The sequence below is a fragment of the Camelus bactrianus genome, chromosome 15 (genome assembly GCF_048773025.1).
Source record: "Camelus bactrianus isolate YW-2024 breed Bactrian camel chromosome 15, ASM4877302v1, whole genome shotgun sequence".
Taxonomy (NCBI): Eukaryota; Metazoa; Chordata; class Mammalia; order Artiodactyla; family Camelidae; genus Camelus; species Camelus bactrianus.
Window position 1 is genome coordinate 45,207,623 of NC_133553.1, and position 10,576 is coordinate 45,218,198.

The 10,576-nt window shown below is 57.3% G+C and overlaps 1 protein-coding gene across 1 annotated transcript; it reads left to right on the plus strand.

The window, feature by feature from the left end:
* Positions 1-4,498: 4,498 nt before the first annotated feature.
* Positions 4,499-8,975, plus strand: SIX3 (SIX homeobox 3). Its single transcript, XM_074341507.1, has 2 exons — positions 4,499-5,727; positions 7,572-8,975. Exons 1-2 carry the CDS (start codon positions 4,919-4,921, stop codon positions 7,762-7,764), a joined length of 1,002 nt encoding a protein of 333 aa, XP_074197608.1. The 5' UTR covers positions 4,499-4,918; the 3' UTR covers positions 7,765-8,975.
* Positions 8,976-10,576: the final 1,601 nt, after the last annotated feature.

Below are 10,576 nucleotides of genomic sequence, written 5' to 3' on the forward strand. Positions count from 1 at the left end.
CGCGGGAAGATGAAAAGCTGACCCTCCCCTGGGCGTCTGCCCTCTGCCACCCCAACATGAGTCCAGGTGCAGTTCTTTAAGGAACTGGGGTGACTGATTTGAAATTGGCCTTCATGGGAAAGGTTGACAGTGTGCTTCCTGGGCTACAACCTGAGGCCACCCCCCCCCCACAGCCCATATGGCTCACATCCCCTAAGTCTGCCACTGCTCTCTCTTAGGGCTGGGTCACCACAGCCAGCTAGGCCGGATTTGTGCCCACTCTCCTGGGTCTGGCAGTGGGAGGTGCGGTGGCCTAAGACAGAGCCAAGCTTCTCTTGTTTGAGGATGTGGGAGGCAGAGGGGCCTTCGGCGGGCGGTGGGGCTCATTAGGCAGAGCGGGGTGCCGAGAGGTGCGCGCTGCCGGCTCGGAGGCCGCCTTTGAGCGGTCGGGGAGGCTTCATTAAGCGGCGCTAACAAGGCATACAAATGCCGGGCCCAGCAGCTTTTTTTTTTGCAATGCCGAGGCCTTAGCAGGGCGCCAGGCTAATGAGGGTCACTCAAAGGGGCTGATCAAATATTCAAATTTCCCCGCACGCCGGGAACTTTTATGTGCGGAGAAAGTTGAGGCAACTGAGCTGTGTTTACTGTCCCGGTCGACAATTGCTCAGAGCGCGGGTCCCCGGAGGCTAAGGGGGGCGGGGGCGCGGGAAGGGAGCAGTTGTTGTTGTTGTTGTTGTTTTTCATTCAAAGGAAAGTAATCGGGGTCCTTGAAGGGCTTCGCGGCCTCCCCCGCCTGCGTACTGCGCTCCCCTGCGCCCTCCTTGGCCGCCGGCGCCAAGCGCCTCGCTTTGTAGCTTGCGGGGAGGCCCAGACCGCGGGCCACCGCGCCAGCTCCCGCCTCCCGATGTCTTGGGGACCGGAAGGGCGTTGCCCCCCAGGACAAACTGGCCTTATGGAGTTGAGCAAGGCCGAGTGGGTGCATGTGCCCCAGCCCTCGGGTCTTCCTCTCTTGGAGGCTTGCAGACCTCTTGGATTTCCTGGAACCCCAGACAAGGAGTAGGACTCTCTTAGGTACCTCTCCTGGTGGAGCTGAGACTGCTGGGGTTCGGGCTGGCATTTGTAAACAAATGTCTAGCAGGTCCTGGTAAGAGGACATCTTCCAGCCCAAATGCCCTTTCTCCCCCCATCACCTGTACTGCTGTCCTTCCTGTCGCCTGGGCCAGAATTAAAGCAGGGACGATGGTAGCAATTTTGTGACCTTGGCCTGTATGAGCGCCAAATCCCAGATCCCAGAGTCTGAGCGGCCAGAGGGCAGGAGAGATTTAGATGCCCCTCGGGCTGATCTATCCATCCAGATCTCCCTTCTCTGAGAGACCCAGGGTGCAGGACCCCCCTGAGCGCCACCCATTCCAGACTCACCTCCGGGCCCTCGGCCCTCTTGCTGCCCAACAGTTCGGGTCCCCAGAGCAGTAGGGAAGGCGGCCTGGGCCCCAGAACCCAAGGTTCTGCTGCTCCCAAACCTTCTCCCCAACTCCCAGCGCCTGGGAATTTAAGAGGGGAATCTCTGGTGCCCCATAGCCCCCTCGCCCCCCATCAGCACCGCTAGACCGACACCCTGAGGAGTCTGCTCTCCCAGCTCGGCCCAGAGCCAGTCCAGCCATCCGCGCCGCGGACAGGCCGCCCCGCCTCCCTCTCCAGCCCTCTGGACTCTCAACTTACCGGCTCCGGGAGGCGGGCGTGGTGCTTCGGGCCGAAGCGGAGAGGCGCTAGCAGCTGCGGGGCTGCGAGGTGGGCTCGGTGGGCGGCGCGGAGCTCAGCTCTGCGGGGAGGCTCTGACAGCCCGGGACTGGGCGCCCGCCCCGCTATGCCCGTCCACGGCCCCGGCCCTGGCCCGGCGCACAAAGCTGCGCGCCTTGCCGCCGCCGCCCTCCGCCCGGCCGTGCACCCCCAAGCCACCGCCGCCGCCCAAGCTGGAGGGGTGCGGCGGGTCGGCAGGAGCCCGGGCCGCGCCGGGGGCAGGAGGGTGTCGCCGAATTGAGCCTCAGTCCCACTTGCCTCAATTCTCCATGAGTGGCGACGGTTTTCTATTTCAGCGCTCTCGGCAGAGCCCGCAGCACCTGTCCAGCCTCCCTCCGGGGCTGGCCCCGTAGCGGCGGGGAGAGGCTGGGTCGCCCCAACCCGGAGGCGGGGGTTGCGGGGACTGGGAGGGGACTGGCTGGGTTCACCCGCCCGCCCGGCGCCTTGGGTCCTCGGCTCCAAGGGATGCAGTTTCGGGGTCACGAGCTGTTTTCAAAAAGTTGAACACAATATTCGGAAACCCACCCGTAGGAATTCTCCCCCCACACGCGGCACAATACCCACTCCCCTCCCCTTTTTCATTCCTTCCTCCCCCGCTTCCTCCTCCTGCCCCTTCCCCCTCCCACCCTTCAGCCTATAATCCTTCCCCTACGAGAGAAAGGGATCGGGAAGAAAAGATGAAGTGTCTGTTTTTGTGTCCCAATCTTAGGGCTCTTTCTGGTCCCGCAGTAAACGACCGCCCAGAGCTTCGCAGATGAGCAGAAAAGGCCCACGGCCGGGAGGAAGATACACCGAGGGGAGAGAGATACGGATCCCTACGAAGTGGGTCTTGGCCAGTCTTCCCTTTGGGCAAATATTTTTCTGCCTCAGTCAGCGGGTTTAGGACCAGCAACCCTGGCTCCCTGGGGCTGAGTGGGCCGGTGTCACAGCCTCTTCGCTGCAGTGGAACTTCTGAAACAGCTTCATTTCTCTGCCCAGGAGATCTGGCTTTGGGGGAGTCAAGGCCTAAGGAGGGCCAGAACTTGAGGTTTAGTGGATGGGACACTTGCAGCCCCAGTCGTGTTAGCTTTCCCACTTAAATTCTCTCACATCTCTTTCTCGCCTCCCTCTTTGAGATCTCCACAGTGGTGTGGACTGGGCGCCTCACCCCCAGATCTGCATCGGAATGTAGAAAAGATCTTTTTTGAAAAAAAAAAAGTTTTGAATTCCTCAATGATTTTTCTTCTGGAAAGGCAGCTTAGGATAATTATTTCAGCTTTATTGAGGGCAGATTAGTTGAAGTCTGGACGCTGCGTTTCAATACACGTTGTACATGGGCCGACAATGTGGGCATTGTTGGCTACTGTGTGTGAACTCATTCAAAATATACACTTTTTAACACCAAACCGAATCCTGTCTAAATATACACAGTGCTCAGGGGGAAGACGTCTCTGACCCTGACAAATCTGCGCAAATCACACTTCCATAGTTACAGAAGCCTCACAAAGGGAGGCCTGGCTCAAGATGCTGATTACATCTTCTTAAAAGCAACATACCTTAGAAATAAATACCCATGCCTGACCTGGGGGCTGCAGTGGCTGGAGGGAGGGAGGGCTCTCTCCATGCTATGGGCCTTTTTGGGGTTTGTTTTAGGTTTGTGATATTACTTTCCTTAGAGGAGTAAGTTTTATTATTTTTTTCTTTACAATATGAGCGAACAAGCAATATTCAGGCCTATCCACTTCTTTAGGGCAGCCTCCGAAGTTTGAGTGCCCTTCCAGGGCTAGTAGGCAGACCCAAGCTCCTTGGAGGGTGACAGGGTAGCCGGCATCTTGGGAGAGGGGCAGGGGGCTTCCAGGCTTCCCAGCTGAACCTTCTCCACAGCTCCTAGGTAGGCAGGTGAAATCTGGGTGGAAACAAAGAGGCGGATTGCTTTTTAAGTTGGAAAATGTACTGTATTTCTACTGCTATTTAAAAATAGAAGGCTATAAGGGAAATCAAGGCTCCTTGACTGGGGGCAGAGTTAAAGAGAAGCTGGATCCAATGCAGAGGATGTTAGGGTAAATGTGGTGGAGGATTGTAGACCAGGGAGGCCATAGAGACTTCCAGCACCCTGGGTCCTGGACTCTGGCTCCCAGGCTCCAGCTGCCCCCCAAATCCGAGATCTGGGGCGCAGCGGCCTGCCAGGCCAGGGTCGGCGCCTGGTGGGCCCCATGATCTCACTCTCCTTTCTTCCTCGCCACTATTAGTGCTCACATAGGCAGAAAGAGACGGCCCGACGTGCACACCATGTGCAAACCTTGCCGGCTTCTCCGGCCCTAGGCCTCTCCTAGGGGGCTGGCCCTCGGCCTTCATGCAGCGTGGGGAGCCTCTCACTTCCCAACAAAATCCCCCCTTTAATTGCTCATCCCATTCAACAACTTATGCCCATGGCTTTTTGAATTTCTGGATCAACTTCTTTGGAGAAGAGAGAGCTCAGAGACAGCGAGGAAAAAAGAAGGGTGGGGGGAGAAAGGAGAGACAGAGAGAAACTAGTGAGATTAAGAGTTGCAAAGATTTTTTAAAAATTCTTTTTCTCCCCCTTCTCCCTCTTTCCCTCCTCTCCCCCTCCCCCCTCCCACTCTGGCTAAGTGGTAAAACCGTCCTTACGTTCTCGGTATTGATTGGCAGGGCTGACAGTGATTGGCAGTGGTTGCCGTGGCAACGCCACAACGACACTCCGCAGACCAATAGAAAAGCGAAACAAAATGTTTCAATGCTGCACTCACTGTGGATTTAGGGGAGATATTATGAGGCTGTTGTCATTAGGGCGATTGCTGTGGAATCGCTGAATCTTGACTCGGCGGTGGTTGGCTCTCGCTCGCTCGCTCTCCCTCTCGCTCTCTCTGTCTCGGGTTCTCTCTCTGCGCGCGCGCACCGGGCCGCTCTCCTTCCTCCCTCTCTATGTGGCTGCGCGGGTGTGTGTGTGTGTGGATGTGTGTGGGGTGTGGGTGTCCCTTACGCCCTTCCTCCTCCCCCTCCTCCTCCTCCTGCTCCCCCCTCCTTTCCTTCTCCTCCTCCCCCCTCTCCTCTCCCTCCTCCTGGTCCTCATCGCCCCTCTCCTCCTCTTCCTCCCCTCTCTCTTCCTCTCCCTGAATTTTCTCCTCTCCTCTCAGGTCAGTCCATGGTATTCCGCTCCCCCCTAGACCTCTATTCCTCCCACTTCTTGTTGCCAAACTTCGCCGATTCTCACCACCGCTCCCTACTTCTGGCGAGTAGCGGCAGCGGGAACGGTGCGGGAGGCGGCGGCGGCGCGGGAGGAGGCGGCGGCGGCGGGAACTGTGCGGGAGGCGGCGGTGCTGGCGGAGCAGGCGGCGGCGGCAGCGGCGGCGGCTCCAGGGCCCCCCCGGAAGAGTTGTCCATGTTCCAGCTGCCCACCCTCAACTTCTCGCCGGAGCAGGTGGCCAGCGTCTGCGAGACGCTGGAGGAGACGGGCGACATCGAGCGGCTGGGCCGCTTCCTCTGGTCGCTGCCCGTGGCCCCCGGGGCGTGCGAGGCCATCAACAAGCACGAGTCGATCCTGCGCGCGCGCGCCGTGGTCGCCTTCCACACGGGCAACTTCCGCGACCTCTACCACATCCTGGAGAACCACAAGTTCACCAAGGAGTCTCACGGCAAGCTGCAGGCCATGTGGCTGGAGGCTCACTACCAGGAGGCCGAGAAGCTGCGCGGCCGCCCACTCGGCCCTGTGGACAAGTACCGCGTGCGCAAGAAGTTCCCGCTGCCGCGCACCATCTGGGACGGCGAGCAGAAGACGCATTGCTTCAAGGAGCGGACTCGGAGCCTGCTGCGGGAGTGGTACCTGCAGGACCCCTATCCCAACCCCAGCAAGAAACGCGAACTGGCGCAGGCCACCGGCCTCACTCCCACACAAGTAGGCAACTGGTTTAAGAACCGGAGGCAGCGCGACCGCGCCGCGGCGGCCAAGAACAGGTCAGTGGCGGGACCCGCGGCCTGGGCTACGGTCTCCGTGGCCGAGGAGGGAAAGAGGGGTTGAAAAGAGGGCGAGCGGACAGGAGGCGAGTGGCTGCTCTCGAGAAGCCAAGACCTCCTGGTCAGTTGGAGAAAGTTTCCGCTTGCCCAGGCGCGGGGAAGAGGGGCGGGTGGTGGGTGTATTGATTACTTTGCCTGAAAGGGGCTTTCGTCAGGTGGAGAGAGTGTGTGAGGCACTGAGGGCCCATAGTCCCCGGGCCAGGGCCCTGGGAGCCTTAGCTCTGCACTGCACTGGCGCCCGCCTCCTCATTCCAGGATGCAGTGTCGGGCTCCTCTGGAGTCTATAGACAGGAAAGGAAGGAAAGTGCTCCTTGCCACCTGGTTCTTATTTCCATGTATTGCAAAAATCCAGGGAGGAATCCACGAACTTCTGGGAGAGGAAACTGAACCGGGTCCCTGCCACAAAGGGGAGCGGCCAGTGGCTATCATGCAGCGGGCCTCCTCCCCAAAGCATTGCAAGTTGTCTGACCAGGAGCAGATGAGCAGGGCTGGGAGTGGAGAGGCTGTGTGTGTGTGTGTGTGTGTGTGTGCGCGCGCGCTCGCAAGATCCCGATAGCTCTCCTGATCCAACCAAGGAGCATCTCTTTGGTCCACTAAATCGGGAAGTGGGCAGGAGTAGAAGCTACCTTGCTGCCGGAAGTTGGCCAAAAAGTCACAAAATTGTACTGGGCTTGACCTGTCAGCAGAGCTAGGCCTGGGGGAAGTAGGGAGGAAAATAACTAGAGGGGAATCAGGGAAAGAAGAAAGAAGAGGGGAGGGAAAGGGGAAGAGAGGAAGTTGGGTGAAAGCCCCGATGGGCAGCCTGTGTCCCAGCCCTGCTTGGAAAGGCACTGGGCCTGGTGTCAGGGCCCCAGCTACTGACAGCTGCCCGGGCTGGGGGCTGGGTGTGAGTTCCTGGAGGGAGTGAGTGTGTTAAGGTGTAGGTGGCCCAGGCCTGAGCATTTGACCCTCTCACTCTTGCCTGTGGGGCCAACTTTTCGCCCAATGGGGGGAGCGCTGAGGTCCAGGAGAAAGCCTCCTTGTGGGGAGAACTCAAGACACTAGGTTCAGGCAGCCTCTGCCAGGCATGGGAAACCGGCAGCGGGAGACTGCTTTGCGCTCCCTTCCTGTCTTTTCCATATCCCCCTTGTCTCTCCCTCCTCTTCCCTCACTTTTCTGCTCCCATCTTCCCCATTTTCTCTTCCCCCATCCAGCCCTCTGCTCAGGGATCCAGAGAGCAAAGCCAAACGGTCCTATCCGGGAGAAGCAGCGGGTGAACAACCCGCAGCTCTGGATTTGTGTTTGGGGGAGCTGAGGCAGGAGGCCTTGAGGGGACCGGTCTGCTTCAGGAGCAGCTGGCAGAGTCTGAAGAGTCCCAGGGGCAGGGGAAGAAGAAATACTCTGCCTCTCCCAGACTTCTGCTCCTTCGGGGCTCGGCGTCCTTCGCAGCATGCACCCGGACCTCCCCAGCCGGCCGGCCTTGGGTTCTACCTCTCCCCTGAGGCCCGCCCCGACCTGGGAAGCTTTAGGAGGCTCCAGAGAGCCCCGGGGAGGCGGGGATGAGAGCCAAGACCGCGCTGGGGAGGCTCTGCGGCGCTCAGAGAGCCCCCGGGTGCCTGGAGGAGGGAGATGAGTGTAGAGAGTAGAGTCGGGGTTGACGGTGAAGGGCGCGGGGTTCGAGAGGCCGAGGAGCACGGGCGGCGGCAGACCCGACTCCCGGAGGCGCGGGCTCAGGGAGGAGGCTTGGCGGAGCCGGGTAGCGGGGCTGCTGTGTCACGGCGGGCGCTGCTCTCTGTCTCCCGCAGGCTCCAGCACCAGGCCATCGGACCGAGCGGCATGCGCTCGCTGGCCGAGCCCGGATGCCCCACGCACGGCTCGGCAGAGTCGCCGTCCACGGCGGCCAGCCCCACCACCAGCGTGTCCAGCCTGACGGAGCGCGCGGACACCGGCACCTCCATCCTCTCGGTAACCTCCAGCGACTCGGAATGTGATGTATGATACCCAAGGCCGCCCTCCTGCCCCTCCTCTCCCTCTTTCTTCCCCTCCTCCTCCTCGCCCTCCTCCTCTTCCTCTTCCATCCCCAGAATAAACCGAAATCAGGATACACAATCATCCACACACCCAAGTACACACACACATCCACTCCAGCCAAAAAATATAAAAAAGAAAAGTAACAAATGAAACGCAAACCAACAACTCCCAACCACCATCTACCACCACGGCCACCCCAAAGGACTGCAACGCCAACAGACAGTCACAGACGCTGATGCTGTGGGCAGAAAACATAAAACAGGTGACAATTGTATACTTTCTAGGACAAGCACGGCTTCTCCTTTCAGTTCCCATGGACCCGGCACCCCACCTGCATGACGATTTATTTGTATCTGGGAAAATATTCTCTCTAGTTTAAAATGGTTAAAAAAGAGTCGACTATACAAAAACCGACCACCACCACGATGACAAGATAACAAAAGCAAAACAGACAAAAAGGAAAAAAAAAAAAAAACCCGCCATCTCCGTTCAGAATTTGTTAAAAAAAAAAAAAAAGAACTCTTTGGGAGGGAAATAGCAAATGTTTCTCGCCTTTTGTTGCTCTTTCTCTCTTTTTTTCTCTCTCACTCTCTTTCTCTCTGTTTTTAAGTCCAAGTATTGGTCAAACAAGATGCAATCTTCTGTTTTTTGTTCAGCAGACAATCATTTTCTTGTTAAGCACCTTTTTCTCTCCACTCTGTCACTGCCTGTGTGGGTACTGGTTATAAATGTGGAAAAAGAATAGTTATGACTGTAACAGATTTTTATTTTTATTTCAAAATTTTATATGAATTATGTATATCTTAATGATCGGTCATTTTCCCAGTTTGTAATATATGTGTAGAAATTGCTTGTATATGATATTGCTTTTTCTCGTCTCCCTTTCTCTTTCTTTCTCTCCCATCTTATTCCTCCCTCCCCGCTCACCTCTCTGTTTCCTTTTCGGGGTTCCCGTCCCACTCGGTGTTCCAGGCGTCGACTTGGCAGTCAAGGCGCAGCGTGGCGGGCTGGGTTAGGAAGAGGGACCCCCGTCGCTAGCGAGAGCGGAGAGTGAGACCGTAGTATTCTTATGCAAAAGCTATTTCAAGTATTTCTTAGCTGCTTTGGAGATATCTCTCACTCCCCGTAGGGCGCTTTTACTGTTATCTTAACTGCGTGCTTATCTATATGTAAAAACTTTCTAAAGCAAATACAGTATTCTCCATTTTCTTATCACTCCCAGAGACTGGTGTTTTTGTCCGTCCCTGTGCCGCAGCCCCGGGGTGCAGTGGCCCGCCCTTCGTTTCCTCTCCAGCTGCGCCACCCAAGCTGGGGCAGAATTTTCAGGCTGGGTCTGAGCTTTTTCCAGGAGAAGGGGGAATGGTGGTGGTGGTGGTGGTTGGGAACAGGCCCTTCAGAAAAGAACCAAAGCCGAATCCCCTGCAAAAAGGCAGAGAGGGCGCAGAGAGAGGGGACTGCGGCCAGTTTCTTCAGCGGGAGAGGCCAGGCCCAGATCTCCAGGAACTGTAGCTGGTTCGGCTCTGGTGGGTCTTTGGCGTCTTTCGGTTGTTACTGCCTTTTTTTTTTTTTTAAAGGGGAAACACACGGGGGTCGCCAAATGCAAGCATAAATCTAGAGCGGAGCGGACAGGTTTTGTCTTCTTTGGGTGGAGTTGGTTGGAGGGGGACAACTGTAGGCCGGGTGGGGAGGATAGAGAGAGAGGGAGGAGGTAGTTTGAGGAGTTTAGGGCCTAGAATCAGGATAGACCCCCTCCTCACCACCTGCATGTGTGCTTCTGTGTGATTATGACTTGCCTTATGGCTCTCGATCTGTCTCCTTGAAATTTCTTTCCATCTTTTGATATCAACTGGGGTCTCTCGAGCCCCTAAGACATTTTACAGTTAGGTTATACTTTAAAACGAAACCCCTCAAATCACTGCCTTTTGCCAATCGGGATCCCGCTGGCCCTAGGCTTCCCTGCCCCGCGCGGGGGTTGGGGGGGCACTGTTCCCTGTGCTGGAGTGACTGGCGGTGCCTCCGCCGCTCTAGGCCAGGCCGGCCTGTGCCCGAGGACGAGCCAGAGAGGTAATTTCAGAAAACTTGCCTTCACTTGAAAGTCCAATTTCCAAAGCGAGGAGGATTAAGGAGAAACGTGCTTGGAATTTCGCGCCCGCTTCCAAACTAATTTTGATTTCCGATTATTTCCTTTTGTCCGCATCTCCAGCAGCACCATGAGGTTTACGCAGGCCAGGCTGGGCAGAAAGGACGCCACGACGGGGAGGCGCCCTGGGCGCGTGTGTGGCCTGGCGCGCCCAGGGCACGCACTTGCGTGGAGGGGAAGGTTCCCGCGCGGGTGCTTACTTAGAATCAGGGCATTCAGACCATCTCCAGAGCTCCCAAGTTCTGTGGCCCGGCACGCAGTGTCAGAATCTCTGGGTGTGTTCACTGCTGGGGAAACGATCCTCAGGGAGCCACATTTCAGGCAATAGTGGGGAAGGGGCCTTCTGGGTTCCACTCAGCTTGGGCCTCTGTTCTGGTGCACAGAATGATGTCTGGGGTGAGGGGCTGTCTCCTACCCTTGTTTTCAAATGGCCTGTCACATATTTGACCCAGACCTTGGGCCTGGAAACCCAAGAAGTGGCTGCCTCAGACAGCGTGGAGGGTCTGGATAGACCCTACCCAACTGACTGACCAGAACTGATAGGTGGAAGAAAAGGCATGGCACTGCTGGAGGGTGACCCCTGGAAGGGCCTTGACTGGTGACAGACACTAGGCAGCAGATGCCTTTTTGTCTAGGGAC

What these genes read in the sequence shown, in the direction of transcription:
- SIX3 (XM_074341507.1), top strand. Translation starts at nt 4,919, where the DNA reads ATGGTATTCCGCTCCCCCCTAGACCTCTATTCCTCCCACTTCTTGTTG. An exon ending in GCCGCGGCGGCCAAGAACAG is followed by an intron (nt 5,728 to 7,571) that starts GTCAGTGGCGGG and finishes TGTCTCCCGCAG; the next exon opens with GCTCCAGCACCAGGCCATCG.